General features: G+C 36.7%; 1 protein-coding gene across 3 annotated transcripts in view; it reads left to right on the forward strand.

Annotated features, from left to right (window-relative positions):
• Nucleotides 1-23070, forward strand: part of cnih3 (cornichon family AMPA receptor auxiliary protein 3) — a 49494-nt gene extending 26424 nt beyond the window's left edge. Inside the window, exons 4-6 of one of the 3 annotated variants that reach the window (XM_073856245.1) lie at nucleotides 9244-9356; nucleotides 14004-14140; nucleotides 21905-23070. In XM_073856245.1, the coding sequence (XP_073712346.1) occupies nucleotides 9244-9356; nucleotides 14004-14140; nucleotides 21905-21936 (282 nt within the window). In that variant the 3' untranslated portion in view covers nucleotides 21937-23070. Of the gene's footprint in view, nucleotides 1-9243; nucleotides 9357-13999; nucleotides 14180-21904 lie in introns of those variants that run through there. The other 2 variants (XM_073856244.1, XM_073856246.1) reach the window with 2 other exon arrangements.
• Nucleotides 23071-25080: the final 2010 nt, after the last annotated feature.

Consider the following 25080-nt stretch of genomic DNA (forward strand, 5'->3'; position numbering starts at 1 on the left):
CACATTCAACCACATGAGCGTTTACACTAACAAGACATAGTGTTATGCATAACCATGCTATAGCTAGCTAAGGAACTATAAAACTTCGAGTTTACACCATAGACTGTATAGAATAAGCTGAATTACCTTTGGAGAAGATGTAAAGCAGGCAAGTTCGACATCCCTTGAGCCTCATTATCTTGGAAAGCTAACTCCAATATTGGGGTTCGTCTTGTTGTTTTTCATGTCACGTTGTCGTTTTAAATCTCTTTTTCGCTTCCTTGGTGACTCGTTTTAATGTCGTCGAGAATAGGTCTTTCAAATCTGCCTCAAATCAAAGCATTAGATCGCGGGATCATCACGATGTGCGGCTGTTTCTCAATCCGAAGGCTTTCTGCCTACGCAGGTCGCATATGCGGGCTGCATACGTCATCAAAACCATCAAACCTGGTTTAATTCAAGTTAACTGAGCATTACATTCGCAAGTCATAAGCATATTACATCAATTTACGATTAACTAAGAATAATTGTCAGCTTTATAATTGTTAATATTCTGAAATAAGACTGTCTTGATGACGTATACAGCCTACACATGCAACCTCGGGAGGCTTCAGCTTCAGTTAAGAAGCAACCAGCATGAGTGTAGTCTGAAAGCACGAAAGGCGAAGCTTGAATTTCAGGAATGTCCCTCGTGGGCGAATGTATTTCAAAGATGGAGGCACAACATGGATTCAACCATTCGAGCGACTCGTCTGTATGTATTTTAAATAGGAAATTCTACACTTACGAGAATAGTAGGTGGATGTAATTACACATGAATGAGCGACTATTTTTGAAAGAACACATGAGTTTTTGCTAAGAATTAACTCTAAAAACTACACAGTGTAGCTTTTAAGGTCACATCTGACTTTTTCCATTTTTAAATGCTATAACTGGGTCCCTGGTGCTTCTATCAACCTAAAAAATGTGAAAAAGAACAACCTAGTAACTTAGTTTTGATAAACCATTCTCTGCAAGCATGTGAAAAAATAGGTCATTAAATTTGGCTTCCCTTGTGATGTCAAAAGGGGATCTTATTACCATAATACCGCCCCTTAATCTGCACTATCCAACCTCGGCACTGTCATTTAGTTTAGAGAGACAGAAAGTAATTAACAGCACAATTGAGTTTCAATTTCAACAAGCCACCATCATTGTGATCAGTGTTTGCATTTCATCAGCTCATTTGCATTTGAAAGGACACCCCCAAAACAGCGCATTTTTGCTCACACCTACGAAGTGGCAATTTTAACATGCTAAAATAAATTATCTATCTGGTACTTCACATATGTACTCTGAGAGCACCAAAGATTTATTTTACATCTTAAAAAAGTCGTGCAAAATGTCCCCTTTAACTAACCATAGCAGTCTTATACTATTTAGCACTTTTTGATTTTAATCATGTATTAGAAAATGCTGACATTAACATAAATTAAAATTAACAAATGCTGTATAAGTATGTTCATTGTTAGTTTATGTTAGTTAATGCATTAACTAATATTAACAAATACAACCTTATTGTAAAGTGTTGCCAATATTTCTGTTGCTCAACTGGTATCCCTGCTGAAAAAAACAGCATAGACCAGCATCATTCCCATGCTGATGACCACCAGCTAAACCAGCACCAAACCAGCATGGAAATTATGATGGTCTATGCTGGTGGTCACCAGCAAACCAGCAACAAAACACAACATATGCTGGTCTTGCTGGTATGCTTGTTTTACAAGCAGGGATAGCTTGCATTAGTAGCATTAGTAGCATTAGGTCATGGGTTCAGTCCCCAGGCATACACATACTGTTAATGTAGTAATGCAGCTGCTATGGATAAAAATGTCTGCCAAATACAAAAATATAAAAAAAAGTTTATATGGTATACAGTATGTAAGTGGTTGATATTAAAGTGTCTACTTTTTATTTAGGAGCCCTTTTTCTGTTTTGTATTCAGCTGAAAATAATTTTACTGAACAGTAACAATCTATGAATAACAATCACTGTTTTTTACTTATGCCCCAGCAGTTTACCATCATTGTTTTGACCTCGTCTTTCTCTTAGACTAAGCGTATTGCCCTAAATCTGAAAGACAAGGTCAATGTTCGAGCAGCCAATCAGAGCCCTGCGCTGGGGAGTATGGCATAATCCCCCATGGTTGCCCGTGTGTTTGTTCTTCAAACGGGAAGCTACATTTTGATGTTGCAGTACAAACGTTGCTGTCCTACACTTCACACTCGCATTCATAACCAAAGGCATTTGCACAGAGCTTGCAATAACTGAAAATGACATATTCAGCTAAAAGGCAGAGAGCTGTTAATAAAAGACCTGAATGCAGTGCAAGCAGCATCGCTCTTTTGATTAGAAACCCATGATGATGATGATGGTACTCAATATCTGACATATGCCAGAGTAGGCTTCAAAGACTATTTATGCATTTATTTATGCATTAGATAGATAGGTGGATGCATGGATGGATAAATAGATGAAGCTCACATAATATACTGTAAGCCAATCTTTTTGCCAGTCTTCTTGTAGCCAATGGTTTCCATATGGAAAAAGAGCATTCTCCTTAGTAGCTTCTAAAAATAAGAACATATGAGTGGTAATAATCAGTATCTTGTCTCTGTGTGCAAGTTAGGTCTGAGACATGGTTGTATAGAGGCTATTAGTCTGTCATCAGGCTGTGTGCTCTCAGCAGAGGTGTGGCAGTGCTGCCTCTCTATGGTATTATTAACTCTGGCCTTTAGAAAGCAGAGTGTTCAATTAGTGTAGCCTCATGTTTCAGCTCTTAACCAATGTCAGTTTACATTTGCATATTTGTCATAATTGGCTTTACTTTCTGCATTGAATATTTTTTTGTAATTTAAGATATTTCATACTATTATTCAATAGTATTATTCCGCATTACTGTGCATTGCCGACATATAGGATAACTATTGCATGATTGTTGGAATCTTTTTTTATAAGTGCAAAACATACAACAGATAGTAAGGCAGAACACTAAACAACAAAACAAAACACAACAAAAACAAAACAACAATTGTGATGATGGTATTGTTCTGAAGCAATGATAATAAGTAAAATAATAATAATAAATAATAATAAATTAAACTGATAATAATACAGATGATGCTATTGTTCTGAAGCAATGATAATAAGCAAAATAATAATAATAATAAAACAAAATAATAATAATAATAATAAATTTAACGGATAATAATACATATTTATGTAATAATAATAATTATAACATGTATATTATGTAATAATGGTATGTACAATAATGCACTGTAAAACCTAACAGTTAACTTAACTCAAACCATTTAAGTAAACCGGTTGCATTAGGCCATTTAAGTTTTAAAACATAAATTTAAGTACTGTGAACTTGAATCATGCACTGAAAAAAAGTTTCATTGAATTTAATTAAAAAAAAGTTAATGTAGGTGGTTGCAATCAATTTATTTAAGCTACATTTAAACAAAAAAAGATTAGTAACGTAAAATAAAATATAAAACTTTTGTTTAAATGTAGCTTAAATAAATTGATTGCAACTACTTACCTTAAAAAAATGATTAAATTCAATGAATCATTTTTTTCAGTGTGTGCAATTATGCACTTATATTTAAGTAGTGTGAACTTAAATATAAGTGCATAACTGCATATGACTCAATTTGTTTAAGTTCACAGTACTCACATGTATGTGTTTTAAAACTAATGCACCCGGTTTACTTAAATGGTTTGAGTTGAGTTAACTTTTAGGTTTTACAGTGTGGTAGTAATAGCAATAATAATTCTAGGGATTGTTATGATTACAGGAATATTTTTAATGTCCATAATAATAACTTAATAATAATAATAATAATAAATAATGAGTATTATTAGGGCTGGGCATAGATTAATCTAGATTAATCTCACACAAAATAAAATTATTTTTTGCATAATATATGAGTTTGTGATGTGTGTAAATATTATGTATATTTTTAAACACACACACACATACATATATATACATTTAAGAAGTGTTTATTTAAATATCGTTTTTTATTTATATATAATTTAGAATATATAAAAATATAAATAAATATATATACACATTTTAATGTTTCTTAAATACATACATGAATGTGTGTGTATTTATTATGTACATAATTATTACACACAGCACACACTCTATATATTATGCCAAAAATCTATTTTATTTTGTATGCGATTAATCGTGATTAATCGTTTCCCAGCCCTAATTATTAACAGTAATAATAGTTGATTGTTGGAATCTAGTGTAACTGTATAACTAAGTAGATATTTTCTTCCCAAATATTATTATATTATTTCTCTGCAGCTTTTAACTACATATTCTTTTAAGCCTATTCTGGGAATTCACGCAGAGAAAAAATCTATTTTTTTCAGTGAATCAGACATTATATTATTCCACTCATAATCGTTGTGGTGCCGACATGGGACCCAGCTTCTTTTTAAACATTAACTATTGTAACATCTTTAGCTTTAAGTGAATTTGCGCCTAACTTTATTTTTCACGACAGTTATGGTGCGAATGTAAAGTATGAATAGCTAAATGGAAAGCCAGTGCATATGCTATTATCTCTTATGGGAATAGCTCTTCTTTAAAGAGGAAATATGTATAATTCTTTGCTGTAGTTAATTATTGCCTGCTATTGAAAGAGAGAGACAGTAATTGGACACCAGCGGTCCTTTTGATCTGCTGAGGCCGGGCACATTTCACTGCTGGTAATTTGAGGACTGCGTTCAGATTTGTCATTGTAATAAAGATAAAAGGAGGTTATTGGATTTTGAATGTATTCATGGTTACTGTACATGTAAGTTAACCCCTAGTGGGTTTTAGACTGTATTTACCGTACAGTAGCATGTTTGCATGTTACATTTAGGGGGAAATTAATTAAATTTACTGGGCACCTGATTCACTAAATGAATTATGCAAACCGATTTAGAAAGTCTTTATGACTTATCTTTATGCCGTCTTTGTGCTTAATTTGAATCTTCGTGCCACTGCGCTAAACCAGTGAGGACAGTACCTGGATAGAGAAGTTTGTGTAGAGATTATTTTAAGTCATTACTATTATTTTTTAAATTATTATTAATTATAATCGTTTTTGTTGTAATGCAGGTTTCATATGGCAACCTCATCCATTACATCTGTTAGAGAACCATCATTGATCACAATTTCAGAATTAAAATCACAAAATTATTCTTATGGTCTGGCACTATCGACACATCCATTGTGTCGTGGTGTGTCACACATGGTGTGTCACACTTTTTTCTTTCTAGCTCTGTTCTTAAAATATATATAGTGAAGACACATTCCCTCATTACAGCAATTTCTACAGGCTTGATGCCCGCCCTGCTCCACACTAATGGTGGGACATGAACATAATGATCCCTGTCCTGTCATTAGTCCTAAGTAGTGTTAATTGAAGAGACCTGCGGTGTCGGACTGGTGAGAATATGAATGTGGAACAGAAGGAGAGAGAGGGAGAGAGAGAGTGTGTGTGTGTGTGTGTGAGAGAGAGAGAGAGAGAGAGAGAGAGAATGTGAATGTTAAGGCCACTTTACCGAACCACTCAGACACAGAAGACCTCTCATTAGGTGACATAACTGTAAAGAGTCTGTTGCTAACTCTTGTTCTGCCAATGAGAAGGCTACTTCAACATTTACACTTGAAAAGCTCTCAAACCAAACTTCAGTTTGAATGGACCTTGGCCACATCCCCCATAATTAACGTATACATATACTGTAGAATGCTGTAGGACATCAACTTGTACTGTGAGTGGATAATCGCATGCTTTAGTGGCGTCAAGTGTATGACTGATGTTACAAAAAAGATTTCATATTCGTACATTAAAATGTTAGATCTGAAAGGGATCAGTGTTCGGTTCTTAGAGTGGTAACTTACAACGGTTTATACAGTGCATTTAATAGAATGTATAGTTAAAAACTCACACAAGCAAAGAGTGCTGTTTTATAAATTATGAGGAAATCAAATGTTATAAATTATATTATTTCTATAAAATTTTAGAAATTTTAGAAATATTGCAAAAAAAAAAACACCTACATTACCAACATATCCTCCAACTTATACAACCATGAAAGTTGTTTGTCACTTCCCTCAAATAAAGCCAAAAGGTTTTCCATATTATTGTATAACGGCAACAGAAAATACTGCTGTAAACTTTTGCCCTAATGCTTTGTGAGGTTAAATCTGTATAATAATAATATAATAATAGGTGGAACAATCCTTCCTAAAATGCATTAAACTTTCGTTTACAAAGACGTGAAACTCACTCACTCGTGGTCGGGGGTGTTCACTGGTATGCTCACACAGGGATTGCTTCAAAGGATGCTTTCCAACAGGTGTTTTAGCATTCGTTGTAAACTTGTGGACCTATTTTTCCAAACGCCTCACACCCGTATATTCTTCCGTTGAGAGCTTGAATAATAGACACTCCAGCCCAGTTGGTGGCGATAATCCACCTTTGCCAATTGCAAGAATACAAACAAAGTTCCCGGCGAGGAGTAATACCTCACAGCACATCTAATACAATACGATAAAACCTGTAGGAAAGCATCTTTTGCGGCGATTTTTGTGTGGGCATATCGGTGAACGCCCCTGACCACTCGGTGATTTTCACTCAGTTTAACTAGAAAATGACTTTAAAAATACTTTAAAATGACTTAAATGTAAATATTTAAGTACTTACCATAACTTTATTGTAGAAAATGTCGATCATCAACTCCCGCGCACACACACTGAAGCCAATTAATTTCAGGTGCTTTTCTGACTACCTTCAGTCAACTCAGATTTTTCATTTGAGACGATAAATTGACTGAGCAGAGTTTAATATGTTCTGTGAATATACATTTTTGTTTTACCCCAATACCTTAAGTTTTAATTACCACAATGCATATTTTTGTTTGGGGAGAATTATTTGAAAGCAATATGTTGAGTCAATACTTAACTTTCAGTTTCCACAATTTTTTAAAATATAATTTTTTTACAGTGTAGGTTCTTTATAAAACCATTTAGACATAACATACTCAGGCGCTGCGGACAGGTGAAAAATACTTGTGTCAGAAAGCGCAGGAAAGAAGGAGGAGGTTAAGTACATTGTGCATAGGTATGTCATAGTTGAACATTTGGCATCTTTTGCATGCACAAATACGTTATTTTGAAGGTAGCCACACAGTTAACATGCTCAAATAGAGAGCGACGCGCATGTGGTGCAACGCGTTTTTCAGGCGCGTGGCGCCGCAGCCAGTTGAAAATACTTCAGCTTCATAGGCTACTTTATTTTGAAACGTAATTAATGTTAACTTTAAAACATTATCATAAGTCATAATTGGCTGCTTGCACAAATTACCTATTGGGTAATTTTTAGAGGAGAACAGGCTCCCAAATTCCAAGTCTGTTTGTTAATATATGCCTCTGAAATGAAGGACAAATGATTGTGCCTGAAGTTAGTCAGATGTTCAGAAGCCCTGAAGTTAAACAGATTGACTGACTCTACAGATGGGTCCTTACTGCTCCAGCTGCCAGTGTACACTTACCGATAATCCAGTATTTCTAAAACATAATGATCTCCCTACAGAGTCGATATTTCAAGGAATCGTAGGCACACCTCGAAGGTTTGTACCTGATTGCAGGCGAGCAGCTTCATTATTCTTCCTTATATCCCAATCCCAGAATGCACTGGAACAAACTCTGTTTAAAATGAATTCAGGATTGAGGTGAGAAGATTGTTTAAATAAGTTCATTATTTGTCTAATTACAATGAATTGTCTCAGAGTTGCTGTCATATGCATTACTTCCTGATGGTTAGGGAGTTAACTAGGAAGGCAGTCATCTATGTAGGTAGAGACAGTGGCTGGAATTTACTATGCCAAGATAATTTGTTCTTGTTAGGAGAATGTGATTTGTTACTTGAAGTTTTAGAGAAACTTTGCCTTTAGTATGCCAACAGCATTCACAATTCAGCAGAAATTCTGATAACAAATTACCCATCAGCCTTGCCAATAGAATAGATACATTTAAAGGCAAACTACTTCTCTATAGCTTTTATAACTTCACATAATGTATTTTTGCTTTGGATTGTGTATGTTTTTGATTTTCTCTTTAATATTTCTCTTATTATGAAGATGAGGATGTGACGCACAAAAGTAGGAATTAGACTGGAACTGAAAGATTTTTCCCTGAAGCATTTTTGCATATCCAGGGTATTTTTGTAACGGGGATGATATATTTTAAGCTTCTTTTGGAATCAATAAGGGTGAGTAGCTAGGACAGGTCACACATTAATGAGCTCTTGTACAAGGTTGACCTGAACCACATTTGCTTCAGCCTGCCATTAAAGGTCTTCAGAGGAAAGGTTTTTGCCTTAGGATATAGTGACTTAAATGACAAATGCCTTCTCTTTGTCTCCTCACAAAAGTATGCATTTTGTATCCAGTAAAACTAGAAAATAGTATAATATCATCTTAAAAAATCAGGGCCTTTATAGAGTCTAAACTAATTTAGTGAAAATTGGGTTTTATTTGATATTATGCGTTTCAAATCCTCCAACAGTTCTCGTCATTGCTTGCGCTTGTATCTTTCACAGCAAAGGAGGGATGCATCTCTGTATATATGTGTGTGCATTGCAAAGGGTGTGTTTTGGGATTGATTGTGGTGTGCCACGTCCCTTTTTCGCTTGTTTGTATGGACAGACATATTGCGTCAGCCAGGTTAGGACACAGTGTTACCTCAGGTAACACAACCTCAGGTACTACATGAGTGAAAAAGTGAAAAGTGACATTGACGTGCTAGCGTTTTACCAAACTTTAACATTTTTCAGCTCTTTTTAAAATATGCAAACTGAAACAATATGCTAGAATGCCTTGGTGGATACAGTGCCTTAATGTTAAAGTATATTTTTCTATTACACTCTATTTAATGCAATTTAATGCTTTATGTTCGGCAGATCTCGACAGATATTCCCTAAAAATCAGCACAGAATGCGAATGAGCGATGCATTGTAAAATGTTTACCGATCTGTAAAGTCAGCTCAGTGCAACAAATAAATAAAATGCAATTACGCCTTCAGAACGAACCAAATGCAAATTGGGACAACAATGATATACCCCAATGAATCAGACCTAAATTAGAGTCACATGCTTTTCAAGTTGAGGAAATATCTGAGTTATTCATCTCTGTGTTTTCCACAGTTGGTGCTTCCAGAATACTCCATCCATGTCCTCTTCTGTATTATGTTCCTGTGTGCTCAGGAATGGCTGACTGTAGGTCTGAACATCCCTCTGCTCTTCTACAACACATGGAGGTGAGTACCTGAGCCAGCCTTTTGCTATGATTAAGGATGTCAGGTACATCCCTGACAGATGCCAGAGAAATAGGTGTGCTGAGAAATCATACTTGTCTTTTGGGCCTAACAGCAAAAACAAGTCAGGGGTCATCAAAAACCCTGCCTGTGAATCATTCGATGCATTTGGGTTTGCTGGCATGTTTATGGAGGGCTGGGGTTTGAAAAGAGGAACAAAATAACTAAAGTAAGTTAATGATAAAACGCAACACATTGGTCAGCTTACAGCTTCAGGTTTTCGTAAGACATTTTCAAAGGAACTACTTGCTCAGCCTATTTCAACACACACACAAAAACGCAGAGGAGGAATTCACTAAGGATGAATTGTGTCCACTGATAGCATTGTTTATTTAGCCCCTAAATCACTGAAGGAATTATGCAAATTAGGTTATAGAAGAAACACGCCCACTAAAGTTGTGTTGCTAAGCACAATCCCTCAATCGTAATGTGGATCAGAGTGCTATAGTAGTTTTGTATACTCTGTACAGCATCACTCCATCTCTGCAATCCAGGCACTCGATTGCAGTGGTCACTTTTTAAAATGCACTAAAGGTACAAAAGCTGTCACTGGGACAGTAATCCTTTAAAAGCTCCTAATATGTACCATTTAGGTACAGATATGTTATGTCATAAGTATCAAAATGTACCTTTGATGTACTAATATGTACCCTTTAGGTACAAAGGGCACCAACCCAGTGACAGCTTGTGTACCTTTATTTCTAAGAGTGCTTAGTGATAAGTCTGGTTATAAGTGTCCTCTGTATAAGACAAAAGGTATCTTTAAGCAAAGATAAGAGAGCACACTATAAAATGCTGTGTTGTTTTAACCCATTGTTGGGTGAAATATGGATACTTTCTAGGTTCATTAGATTGCAATTAAGTTGTGTATTTGACCCAATCATAAGTTAAAGCCACCTAGCATTTGTGAGTGAATGTTTTGCACTGAAAAAATGACAGTACTTACAGCATAGCAGTCATTGAGCGCATTTAGGTTTTGCTGAATAAGGTGCATACTGTACTTTTGCACTGAAATACTATGATTTTTTTTATCCATTTAACAGATGCTTTTATCCAAAGTGAGTGAGGATTTACAACGTTTTGCCTCAACAGACAACAATAAGCACTGTACACAAAAGCTATGTTTACAAGTAGGGGTGGGCGATAAACCGGTAGACATGATTAACCGGTAGAAATTTGTCAACCGGTAGAGATTTTGGACTAATCTCTATCGAGGTTACGCACCCACGTCACGCTCCTGTGAGCGTGGTTACGAAAACATAACTTTTGAACACGTATTTAAGCACTGCAGTTTTAAAACAAGTTATTTTAAGCCATTGAAACACAAACAAGAGATCTATATGCGTGCGCTCTTTCTGTGTGTGAGGAGCGTGCAAGTCGCGCAACCGCTGCTCTTGTGAGGAGCGCGCAAGTCGCGCATAGTCTCGCAACGCTGCTCATTGAGCTCGTGAGCATTTTCCCCGCTTTATTGGCCTGGCCTTAAATACATATGCATCACAATTGCCGTCTTTGCAAGTATCCTCATAAACACGACCATTTAAAGTGAACAGCTAAAAGAGAAAACAAACGCATGTGTAACATAGGGTCCAGTCTTAAAGGGGAAGTTACCTAATTTTGCTCCTGTCTGTCACTCATGTTTAAACAGCATTAAGAGAAAATCTCTCACTGCTCATGAAAAAATCACTTTTCTACTTTAAATATATATATATATATATATATATATATATAATGCTTGTATAAGGTTTTTGTGAGAATTATGTACATTTCTATGGTATTAAAGATTTTAATAGCCTTATTAAAACATTAAAAAACTCTACCGTGATACATATCGTTATCATGATATAAAATTAATCCTATCGTGATATAAGATTTTGGTCATATCGCCCACCCCTATTTACAAGTAAGAATAGTACTGAAGCCAAAATATTTTTTAAAGGGGGATAAATCATGAATTTCTGACTTTTTTCATGTTTACGTTCTATAATTGGGTCCACAGTGCTTCTATCAACCTAGAAAATGTGAAAAAGAACAACATAGTAACTTAGTTTTGGTAAACCATTCTCTGCAAGCATGAAAAAATAGGTAATTGAAATTTGTCTCCCCTTGTGATGTCAGAAGGGGATAATACTGCCCCTTAATCTGCACGATAATACTGCCCCTTAATCAAACCACGACACTGCCATTTAGTGCAGAGATCAGCTCATTTGCATTTTAAAGGACACTCTCAAAACGGCACATTTTTGCTCACACCAACAAAGTGGCAATTTTAACATGCTATAATAAATTATCTATACAGTATTTTGAACTAGAACTTCACATACGTACTCTGGGGACACCAAAATTTTATTTTACATCTTTAAAAAGTCTTGTGAAATGTCCCCTTTAATAGAACATGTTTAGCAATGTTAAACTGTGGAAAGCCAATGGTTAAGGATTAGAAATCCTGTAGAATTTGGAAAAGAAATAAAACAGTATGTGATGAAGTGGCACAATGTTTAGTGAATTTGACAGTTATTTTTCTCAGTGTACATTAGTCTTTCTCATTTCTTTCATATGAATAGTAGCAGAATCAATGTTTCATGACACAGTGAAATAACTAGAGCAATGACAACTGCTTTAAATGAGTTTCTGTCATTTTGCCGTGGAGCTTTAAATCTTTTTGTGGGGTTTATTACAGCATGTTCAGAACTGTTGTGAATTACTGCCACCACCCTCATAAAATGAACGATCTTCCTACTCTTTCTTCTGTAAGCTGATTTTCATTCAGTCTTGAACTAATGTTAGACATTGATGCTTTTTTAATATTATTCATTTTAAAATTGAGCTATAATCAAAATTCCACTACATTTCTAAAAAAAATGCTGGGTTGTTTTTTTTAACGCATGCGTTGGGTCAAACCCGAATTTCAACCCAAATCCTAGGTTGTTGTAGCCCATTGTTGGGTCAAATATAAAAAATGTCTGGGTTATTTTAACCCATTGTTAATGTTCATTAATCCCTTTTTGAGCCAATACGCCTTATTCAGTTCGCCGCCATGTTGTTTCCAAACTGAGGCTGTGAGGGATAGACGTCCAGAGTGTGCACTCCCAAAGCTCCCAAAACACACACTGTCCAAAGAGTCTTTAGTTTGATCAGATTTATAAAAGACAGATCAGCTGTATCGATACTTTCCGATAACACACAGAAAAATTTGGAAGGAGGAGTCACGAGCTGCGGAAGGAGCGAGTCACGAGTCATGCAACACAGTATACAAAACTGGATAACTTATGATTCACTACATGTTAGTACCATTTACATTATATGCATAATATTTGTAAAATAATTAGGGATGCACCGAATCCAGGATTCGGATTCGGCCGAATACTGGGCTTTTTGACGGGGTTCGGGTTCGGCCGAATCCTAGATTTTTTTTCCACCGAACCGAACCCTAGGCTTGCGCTACGCTAGTCGACGTCACGCGGCCGTTGATTACACACATCGGGTGCTGACGTGGAGATGAACTTTTTCTTTCGGGTGAGCCTTAGGGGCTGGACACACCAAAACTTTTAAACGCGGCTGAAAACGCCTTGAGGACGTCGAATGGCAGCTGTTTTTCAGCTGAACGCTTGGTAGCTGTGATGCTTTAGCTGTGAGCCGGTTGGTTGCTGTGATAATGTCCTGCCCCTCCTCCACTGTAATTGGACGGCCGTGTGAAAACTGACATTGATGAGCGGAGCTTTTCACTCAAAGTTGAATAACTCTCTCGGCGCTCAGCGCTGGGCGCGGAAAAAACCCGAGCGTCGGTTTTCAGTGCGGAAAAAGCCAGCTAGCTGCTTGCTTATTGGAAAAACGAGCGTGTCGCAACGCATCGCTTTCATTTTGCATAGGTAATTGTCAAAATAGTTTTTCCAACTTGTCATCCTGGCATAATGTTGCCTATCCTTTTTTTACAGTTAAAATTAAATAAAATGAAAAATACACTGCTGTGGACGTTGTTTACTTCATTAATGTGTTTTACTGTGTTAATGGAATAAGGATGCGAGTAGGATTCGGTATTCGGATTCGGTATTCGGCCGAACCCAAAAAATCTGGATTCGGTGCATCCCTAAAAATAATGTATTTTCTGCATTTTGATGGCTGAATAACCCGCATCCCGGTACAAAACAATAGGTTAAAAGCGCACACCCTGGACGTCTCTTAAATGATTACATAATGATTAAGATGGCGGCAGGCTGAATAAGCTGTATGCTGGGTTGAAAATAACCCAGAATATATAGCTTGTAATGGACTGCTTTGGATAATTCATAAATATAAGGTTAATTTAAACCCAACATAGGTTTTGTTCATATTTTACCCAACAATGGGTTGACACAACTCAGCATTTTTTTGTGCAAATTCTTGATCACTGGGATAAAACACATTGACACGCGAATATCTTCAGCACATCAAACAAAGTTGAACCGAAAAACAGAACAGACTGTTCAAAGCAGTCAATCTGAATTTCTAGCAGCCTGCGGCAGCTGCCGAAACACAAGCCGTAAGCTCAGATCACAGATGGAGATATTGTTACAAGACGCACTACCCGTCTCGTGTTTTTCCCGTCTGCGGCAGGTACTTCCACAGCCCGACCGACACCAAGGAGCTCCTCTATGATCCGGCATCTGTCATGAATGGAGACACACTGAAATTCTGCCAAAAAGAAGCCTGGTGCAAGATGTCCTTCTTCGTCCTCTCATTCTTTTACTATCTCTACTGGTGAGTGTTTATAGTTTGTGTCTAGATGTATCGGCCTATAAAGCAATTTTTCCCACTACTGTACATCGGCCGATTGTTTCAAACACCCGATGATCGGGGCAGATTACAATACAGCCTGGCAAACATAAGGGACGCATTAGAACTCATGCTGTGTGATTATTTTGAATGGGGTGACACTTGCAACAAAATTGCATTTCGTATGCTCTGTGCATCTTGTTTTTACAACATAATAATTAGAAACCAGATGTAAAAAACAAAACTATCGTATCTACTGATATCAGTAGATGTCATAATCAAATATCATACTGTATCAGCACAAAGATGTTATCAGTGCATACTTAGTCTATACTCTAGCAATCCTTAAGCCTATAGCATAGCAGAAATGCATATGTAAACAAGCATTTGAACTGGCAAGGACTCTGTGCACTTGGATGACACATGCCTTTGGGTTGAATCTCTAATATTTTTCTCCACATTACAGTATATCATGTCACATTAAATGTTAAATGCACAGATACGAATGCACATATTCTTTAAAGGTTTACCCTTCGAGCAAACAGGCAAGATGACATTTTGTCAGACCAAGGGCACAGATATTTTACATTATTTAACACAATTTGATGCTGAAATTCGAATTCTTGGTCGAATGCTGTGATGCAGCCATGTTATTCCTCTTGTTTTATAGAATCTCATATCTTCGACCTCGGCACGCAGTAATATTGACTGAAGTTTGTGTGAGAGGGGCAGTAGTCAGGAGTGATGATGTTACTGTGGCCGAGGTCGAAGTGCTGAAAACTAAGTACTCTTCCGCCATAAAATATAGTTCTCATTTTTTATCCGCTTAAACAATCGCCACGTTTTATTTTGTGCCACCATATTTACTCATGTAACGGTCTTTAAATAGGGAAAATATGGAAGTGTTTGGTGGCTTCTATATTCATCCCTGTTTGGATCCTAAGGAATGAATGGGGCTAGGCTAAATGCTAACACATTCACGGCAAAGTACAAAGATTAAGTGCAAGCATTAAAAAAGATAGGTATGTATTAATTAGTCTAATTTGAGGTAAGAACATAGGAAAATATAGAAAAACTGTGGTGTTTTCCTTTAAAGAGTGATATGAGGAGCTCAGATGCAAAAATTTTCAGGGCAACTACGTAATAATATCAATGTTCCTGCTACAGCCATGGTACGGCAGCAAAGTCCTTTATTATTACACCGGATTGAGAGTATAGTTCCTAGCCATATCAGCCTAGAAAATCGCAACTTTTAATAATCCGTCAGTCTTAGTACACTATGTAACTACAGAAGAGTCAAGTTTTAAATAGGAAAAACTCTTTGGTTATTTTTTAGCGAGATGCTAATGGTCTAATCAGATTCTATAGATTATGCTAAGCTATGCTAAAAGTGGTACCCTTAACCCGGAGATCAGCTGAATAGATTCCAAAACGGTAAAACTCAAATGTTTAACTCTAGGAGAGCCAGAAAATAAACCTATTTTCAAAAAAAGTGGAGTGTCCCTTTAAGAGTCTGATTAAAAATGCTCATTTACATGAAAACATGTCAGATGCACTTAGAGGGTTTTGCATCTGAGCTCTTCATATGTTTATTCCCATTATGTGAAACGCCTTTTGTTGACATCTTTGCCCGGCAGTTCAGTGTATTTGATGAATGCTGCTCATTTGTCTACCCAGTTTAACCTCAGATCTTGGAATTTCGAAAGTACTCCAACCCTTTAACAAATCAATCGCAAATTCAATATCAGTGCACCAGGCCATTCCCATCCAATTACAAGAGCTACAATAGCGCGCTTGCCGATTTTTTTTTTCTTCTAAACACCATTTAAACCTAATGACTCAAGAAGGCAGTGTGCAATTTTGATAGAACCGAAACATAGAGATTTAGGCAAATTCCACTCTAGTTCTTATAAGTTTATAAGCTTTACGCAAATGGCAAAGACATGAGGAAAGTTCTTAATGTTGAGCACAGCTTCAGATCTCCATTGAACCATTAGGATCATGTCTATAATCTACAACGCGTTCCAAATTATTATGCACATGCCATTTCTGTTTATTTTTCCAATACAGTCAGTTTACAAATTTTATTTTACCCTCAACACTTATATGACAGTGTGGATGTTATTCTATTTAAATGAAATAAAAATGTCAAAAGATACTTTAATACTTTGAAAAATATGCTGTTTTAAATTATTATGCAGAATGCACTTTAACCAAATTTATAATGATATAATTGATTATAATGATCCAAAAGCACATATCTGTCAAATGTGCTGCATGGACCCAAAACAAACATTGTCCAAAAAACAAACACAATGCAAAATAAATAATGTATTTACTATTTACACAAGTTACATGATAATATATGAGCATATCTTTGACATGCCTTTATCTCTCCCATTCATTAAACTTGTAAGTATAGGTTTTGTCTTAATTTCACTTGAAGACGCTAGTATTGCATCCCTAAGTTGATGTTTCAAATTATAGTGCTGTCCACCGCACAGATCCTTCATATAATGATGCACTACAGGCTCTTAAATAGGACTAAGGTCAGAGGATGATGGTGGTAATACCTTGATTTATTTTTCTTTATGTCCTTATTAATTAAAATAGTCAGTGATGCTTTTTGCAGCATGGGATGGTGTATTATCCTACATGAAAGTCAATTTATTTCAGAAGACATGATTCCCTTTATATCCCATTGTGAAAAAAACATATTTTTAGGAACTCTGCATATCTTCTAGATGGCTATTCACTAACAATCCAGAATGGCATTCATCTACAATATTCAGTGTATTATTGCATGTCAATGAATAAAACTGCGTGAAAATAGTCTTCTTGTATTCTGAGCTCACAGCAAATGTTTAACTTTTGCAAGTTTTGGTTTGGGAGGGGTTAGAAATACAGCTTTATGCACTAAAGGATCCCGGATTAAAGGGGTTCTTGGGATTCCAGAGACCCCAGCAGGTTTAAATGCATGTTTGCTTCTTAAAGGTGCAGTGTGTATTTTTAGAAGGGTCTTTTGACAGAAATGCAAATTGATATACAAAACTATATAATCAGGGGTGTATAAAGACCTTTCATAATAAACCATTATGTGTTTATTACCTTAGAATGAGATGTTTTTATCTACATACACGAGGGTCCCCTTACATGGAAGTCGCCATTTTGGGCCGCCATGTTTCTACAGAAGCCCTTAACGGACAAGTTGTCTCCGACGATGACATGCTTGTCCGGTGGTGGCTACAGTAGCTTCTCTATGTGTTTCAAAAGCGAGAGGTGAGCAGTGGACTGAGCCGTTAGTTGCAATTCGCAACCTCACCACTAGATGCCGCTAAGATTTACACACTGCACCTTTAACTGTGGCTTTTTATGGCTGCCTTTTCCTAATATTTTCCTAAAAATATGTTAAAAGAGCCTTTATATAGTCAAATCTTTCTGTACTGTGAATCACTCATAAATCTTATAATAGTTCAATAATTTCTGTTTAGATCCACCAAGTATAAATTGTTATAGGACGTAATTTGCTTTTTAAGATAATGCACACATTTTGTCTTTAGAAAGATCTTTTTCATACCCATATTGTAGTAGAACTACAACTTGCTTAATAATTTGGAACATCATATTTTTCATATTTTTTAAAGAATCTTTTAACATTTTTATTTCATTTAAATATAATAACATCCACACTGTCATATAAGTGTTGTTGAGGGTAAAATAAAATTTGTAAACTTACTGACTGTATTGGAAAAATAAACAAAAATGGCATGTGCGTAATAATTTGGAACGTTGTGTAAGCTGAAATACATTTTTCATGACCCCACTCACTAAATTATGCTTTTAAAGCACAGATAATCCAGTTCTTAATATTACAACACCAGCAGTTTTCCATTTAAAACATCTCTATACCAGCCTTAAACTGTGTGCTTTCAAAAAACATGCAATTTCATCAAATTTTTTTCTTGAAAATATTAAATATACAAGCAAATGTTTTGATGCTTGATACAGCTTCAAAGAGCATAAATACATCTACTTTCAGAGATTAGGAATATAAAGAGATCAACACTGCTTCTGTTCTCCTCCCTACATCACTGCAAGAACTACTCATACAGTTTTTATCAGGGCAACCCCTTATCATGTATTAATGTCTGTGGACAACATTCTGGCATAACATCCATAGCCCCAGTGTGAAATTCAATATACATTATTAACATATGGCGTTCCATTATGAATATATACAGTTCATATCATACAGGACCGGCCCGGGGGAATTATCAAGCTGGTGAAGCTGTCATTTTTCATACAGTCAGTATCTATGAAGCCTGTATTTTCATACCTTCACCAGCTGAAAATGCTGCATGCTGCCGTTTCAGATGGATAATTTGGTGACAACACAGACGTTGTGTTTGTTGTTAGGTAGGAAGAAATTTACTAATTAAGCCGTTCCCTGACATATGTTTAAACCCATGGGTATGAGCTCATCTCACAGTATAGACTCAAAAGTATAAGGGGATAAAGGGAAAAGTTCGATTTTAACAAAACTCACCAGATGGAGGTTGGAAGTACGGTCAGAATGAAGTTTATTAGATTAGTGTATGAGATTCTCGAAGGCAGTAATGAAACCACATACAGACATCTACATGGGGTGTTAATTATGCAAAATATGTAATATTGAACTGTGTGTCGAAGATGATTGCCTCACGGGGAACACTCTCGACATATGGCCCAACTTCGCCTCCGGCAACTTGAGTTTGATTCCGAGCTCGAGGTCATGTGCCGATCCCATTTTCTTCTCTCTTTACCCTGTACTTTCCTTAACTATACTGTCCTATCAATGTAAATTTATTAAAAGCCCATAAATATGACTTTATTTACAAATATTGAGTGTGGCTTAGTAGGTATTCAAGTATACATCTGTGCAACAGGAATGAATTATTTCCTAAAATTCTGCAACTTGTTTTTATGCAACTTGTTACTGTTTTTATTTGATTTGATTGATAATTTAAAGGTCACCTAATATGGCAATTTTGGTGTCAGGTGTCCCCAGAATGTGTCCGTAAAGTTTCAGGTCCAAATACCATATACAGCGGGGAAAATAAGTATTTGACACATCAGCATTTTTATTAGTAAGGGGATTTCTAAGTGGGCTATTGACACAAAATTTCCACCAGATGTAGCCATCAAACCAAATATTGAATTTATACAAAGAAATCAGAACATTTATGTATACAAGTTGAGTCATAATAAAAAAAGTGAATGACATAGGGAATAAGTATTAAACACATAAAGAGAACAAGGTGCAAAATGGCATAAAAAGCCAGGAGATCACCTAAAGTCTGTCAGTATTGAGAGAGAAACCCTGCCCCTATCAGTACTAATTGATGTCAGCTGCTTTAGTCTTAATTGATGGCCAATAAAGGCTTCTCATTACCCAGGAGGCACACAGGAAAGACTAATTTGTTATACGTTGTTGAAAAGGCCCGTTTTTAAGTGTGCAGGAAAAAGTGGCATTTTTGTGTGTGTCTCTTTAAATGCAAATGAGCTGCTGTTTCCTTCCACATTTCGCAAACCTACACCATTTATAATAAGACATTCACCTTACTACATTGTTCATAATAAACATGTGTTAATGCAATATGGAAAGAAGATTTAAAATCACAGAAATGGAAGTAGTGATCTTATTTTCTCCTTCGTGACGTATATCCAAGTGATACGATCTGAGGTGGGACTGAACTTGAATTTGTCCATCGAGAATTGATTGGAACGTTGGAAGTTGGCTCACGTTGCTATTTGCTAATCGCTGCAATTTTTTCCAAAGCCCCGCTTTACCATCAAAAGTAAAGAGAGAATGTTTCTAGGAAGGGAGGAGATTTACATTTTTGATTAAAGAAGAGGGCACATGAATTTTATTTAAATAATGAAGATTTGGTGAAGACCAGGGGTCTCGTTTATAAAATGCTGCTTAAAAACATCCTGCATTGGCACTGGCATATAAAAGAGCGTCTGTCAATGATTTAATTCTTTTCAAGCAGCAAGAATGGCTTATATTTCCAAAAACCGCAGCAATTAGACAAGCAAAAGTGCGTGCGTCCTGTCAGACCCTGACGTGGCGCTAAGCACTTTTCCACGTCAAAGACAGTTTTTATAAATATGGACTTTGCCGTGTATTTTTCTATACGCACACTTCATGATCAAATCTGTGCGTACGCAAGCTTTATAAATGAGGCCCCAGATGTGGTCTATGATAGGTTGTGGGCGGGGCCTGCACAATGTGACATCAGTTTGCTCAAAAAACGCCAACAGCTTGTTTCACAAGATTGTTGAGGTTTTATAGTAATTTTAAAAAATGAATGGGGGGATTTTTATCATTACAGAGTGGTTGTTTACACACACCGACGACACACAATTATGTTCAAACAACATATAAAAGTGAATTTTTGATATTAGAGGATTAATCATAATTTTGTTAATTTTTTTAACTCTTTCGCCGCCAGCGTTTTTTTTTAAGTTGCCAGCCAGCGCCACCGTTTTTCATGATTTTCACAAAAGTTTAATGCCTTCCAGAAAATGTTCTTTTTTAAATATATAAACATACAATATACCAAATGAAAGAACAGACCCTCTGCTTTAAAAAAATAAAACTTTTCATCCTACCTTCAGTAGTTCTTTTGTAATCAGCTTTTAAATATGGGTAGGTTTCTGCAAAAACACCACATTTTGAGCAAAAAGCAGAGATAATTCCATTTTTGTGACAGACTTTTCATAGAGTTCCCATTCAGAGCGATCTTTAAAACAGACACGGACATGCAGCCGCTTGCCATAGGGCAATACTTCCAGGTTTAAAGAGTTGCAGAAGGGTTATTGCAGAAAGCCGGAAATACTCGGCAGGGAAGCGTTTTCTCTTGATTGACGAGATATCTCGTCAATGGTGGAGAAAGAGTTAATAATTCGTAGCTTGTTTAATGGACATTTAAATAGCTCTTTTACCACTTTGAAATGAACAGATAAATTTAACTTTGCATATGGCTGACTGCCAAGATCTTGTGTAAGTTGGTAGTGGTGGCTGCTATGAAAATCAGTGACTCGTGACTGCTCATCCGAGGGGCGCAAATTCAAAATAATTGTTCTGAGTGTCGTGTGTCGCTTGTGTTTTCAAAATATTTGTTTATTGCGTCATGCATGTGCATCACGTGTTTTGTCAAAATAAGTGCCTGCTGCACGCACATCAAAACCATTTCACAAAATACACGCAAGACACTTCCTTAACAGTAAACCCTGATTACGCATGAGATTATGCGAGTATCTGGCACACGCGAGCTTCTCTTTTATCATAAACCCTTTATATGCGTCTGCAGCAGGCACTTATCTTGACAAGACACATGATGCACATAGGATCTTTTGATGCGCAGAACACATATTTTGAAATTACGAACCACACACATGACGGGCTACATACATGTTGTGACGAACTTCGCATCAAGCGCACTCAAAAAAAGAAGTCACCGTCCGCAACTAAAAATCAGTCCATAAAATGGAGTAGATTTGATTTTTACATTTATGCATTTAGCAGATGTTTTCATCCAAAGCGACATTGCATTTAATCCACACATTTATTATCAGCATGTGTTCCCTGGGATCAAACTGACTGCTCTACCGGTTAAGCTACAGGAACGTTTTTATCTCCTGCTTGTATTTTTAGCATGCATTTATAGTAATATCAGTAATTCTCATTTGTCTTGTCTTCTACTGTATGGTCTACTCCTTGGTTAGCTAATAACAGATCAGAAGAAGTGCAGAAGATATCCCCTGATTTTAAGACGCTGGTTGAAACAAGAGCAGCATCCTGGAGTTCTGGAGAGACATACAGCAGCGTCTGGACCTACAGAGCAGACTTGACCCCCATCTTCCAAGAGTATAAGAAGAACCCTGTGTTGTTTACAGTTCTCAATGCCCTAGATATGGACCTTGTGTGATACGGCTTTCACAACCTCACAGTAACGTTTGCACAGATTGTCTCAGGCACAGCACAACACGTCCTTTACCACAAACCTGCCAACCTTTACACTCACTAAATGTAGCTTAAATCCACACGAAAAATGTAAAAAAAGAAACTCCGCTAACTTGAACAGCGAATGTTACATTTATAGCAGTCACACACTAGGACGCCGACTTTAAATACGAGCTTTTGTGATATATTTTACGTGTATTTGTGCACTACTAATGTAAGCATTTTTAATATGAAAATATGTATTTGTTGCATTACTTGTGTACATAGAAATTCGTGTAATGCTTTTCTGTGTCGGTGTCAGTTGGTTGAAATGTTTTTGAACTTTATATTAACAAATGCTGATATTGTGGCTTGAAAATAGAAAACACGAGCCACTTTTCCAGAATTTTGCACAAAAGTTGTTATGAGTTTGCACAATAGATTTGGTTGTGGTGACGAAAAACATTTATATACCCAGATTAAGTCTTCCAATACATTACAGTGTATCAGTTAATTAAAAAAATATATTTTAAATCCCAAATTAAATTTTAGCTTAGTTTTGAAAACAAGAAAACAATGATGTTTGAATAAACATACCCGTTGTCATGCTACAGATTAACCATGTGCATATAAACACAAATCCCTTGAGACAATAACTGTATATGATGCTTTTGTTAAGCTCCATTTATAATGTAATGGCATCAGTAGACAAACTCTCATTTTCTTCACAGTTTAAGGGGATAATAATAGCAGTCCCCAGCAGAAACATACTCTGCTATTCTCATGTAGCCTGCCGTATTTTGTATGCCTTATGTAGTTAAATGATGACCAAACATTTTATATCTTATTGTGTACGTGTCCACCCATTCAAATGTCAGTTGAGAAATTTGTAAATTAAATAAAACAATGACTATTTTAAAATGGTTTTTGGTGGTTTCTTATGCATTCACTGAGCTGCTGGTGATCAGGACCCCGAGGCGAAGTGAAGGGGTTAAGTATCACCCAATCCGAATCAAGCATTCTAGAGCGCCATATTATCGCATTAACTCACAATGTCCATCAATCATCATCAAATCATGATACATATGTGGTTATTTCCCTCAATTACCCACAAAGCATTTCTCACATCTACTAATAACCCTGGAAAGCTCAAAACACCCACCTTGAATTGGGAACGGCCTCACGTCTTCTCATTGGCTCCGGTTTGAAAGTCAGTTATTAGCTGTTTTCCGGCACCAGGCCTTGTGTGGCAGTGACTGGCTGACAGATTGGTGACAGGCTGTCCTTCTCCTCCACCTGCTAACCCTCCAAATTGGAAAAGAAACCCTTAAAATCACTGCCAAATGCGCTGTAATTACAGTTTGTAAAGGATGGCGCCTTTCTTTGCCAATAATCTTAACACTTGCCACTTATAGCCGTAAAATGAACGTCAGATGTCTGCAGGTCCTGGCACCTTGAAAGCTTTCTGCCACTTTTCCAAGTCTGTGACACAGCAGATACTGTAAGTGATAACATGTAACATGTAAGTCTCGTAATCTAATTATGAAATTCATGGCATTAAAGTTTGAGTTCAACCATTGATTTCAATCTTTCACAGGACCTTAGGCAGAATTAAAGATATTAAGCATACTGTATTAAGCAAACATACAAGTCAATAGAGTACAATAAAGTGTTTCCAAAAACATTTCTCTGAACCATGTGCATCATGTGGTTTGTCAAAATAAGTGCCTGCTGCACACGCGTCAAAACCGTTTATAATAAAAGAGATGCTCACGTTCACAAAATACATGCAAGACACTCCCTTAACGGTAAACTCTGATTACGCATGAGATTATGTGAGTGTCTGGCAAACACGAGCGTCTCTTTTGTCATGAACCCTTTGGACACGTCTGCAGCGAGCACTTATTTTGACAAGACACTTGATGCACACAGGTTTACTCGACGTGCAGAAAACATATTTTGAAATTACGAACCACACACATGAAGGGCTACAGACATGTTGTGACGAACTTTGCATCGTGCGCCCTCGAAAAAATAAGTCACTGGCCTCCACTGGTCCATGTGTTCCTCAGAAAATATCTGTGCCCTCAAGCAAAAGCTTTACAGATTATAAGGTTTGACATGTGTGGTTGTCTTCCCTCCTATAGTGCTGGATGGGCAACTTGTCACCTTGCTTGGTTTTTCAAATGTCCAGCCTGTCAGCACAGATTACCCAGGAGGACAGCTGAGTATGGATTTTACCTTACCTCTCTGCCCTTGGATGGCTTTTTCACCTTGCTTTGTGGACAGACAAACAAACATGCATATTGGTGTAGGCCAGCCTTTACAAAAATGAATAAATATGCCAAAAAACATGGTAACTACACTTTACTATAATAAAACATATTACAGTAATATGTTATACTATAATATATTTCATAAGGGGGGGCATATGAGGCTTATTCTTTTTCAAAACTTTGTACAAACACAATTCATTTTCCAGGCAAAGCATAAAAACTAATACTTCCCCTGGAGAAACCCAGTCATCTAAGAGCTGTGTTGTTTTTTTAATCTCGCAATTGTTCACAAAGACTATGTCCATGATTTACAATAATACTTCTACAGGTTACAGTGGCGGCCGGTGACTTCTTTTTTCAAGGGCGCTCGATGCGAAGTTTGTCACAACATAGCCTGTCATGTCACATGTGTGTGGTTCGTAATGTGTTTGGCACGTCGAGTGAACCTATCTGCATCACGTGTCTTGTCAAAATAAGTGACTGCTGCAGATGCGTCGAAAGGGTTTATGAAAAAAGAGACGCTCGGGTTTGCCAGATAATCTCATGCGTAATCAGAGTTTAGTGTTCAGGGAGTGTCTTGCGTTTATTTTGCGAATGTGAGCGCTTTTTTATCATGAACGGTTTTGACGCGTGTGCAGCAGGCACTTGTTTTGAC

The sequence above is a fragment of the Misgurnus anguillicaudatus genome, chromosome 18 (assembly GCF_027580225.2).
Source record: "Misgurnus anguillicaudatus chromosome 18, ASM2758022v2, whole genome shotgun sequence".
Taxonomy (NCBI): Eukaryota; Metazoa; Chordata; class Actinopteri; order Cypriniformes; family Cobitidae; genus Misgurnus; species Misgurnus anguillicaudatus.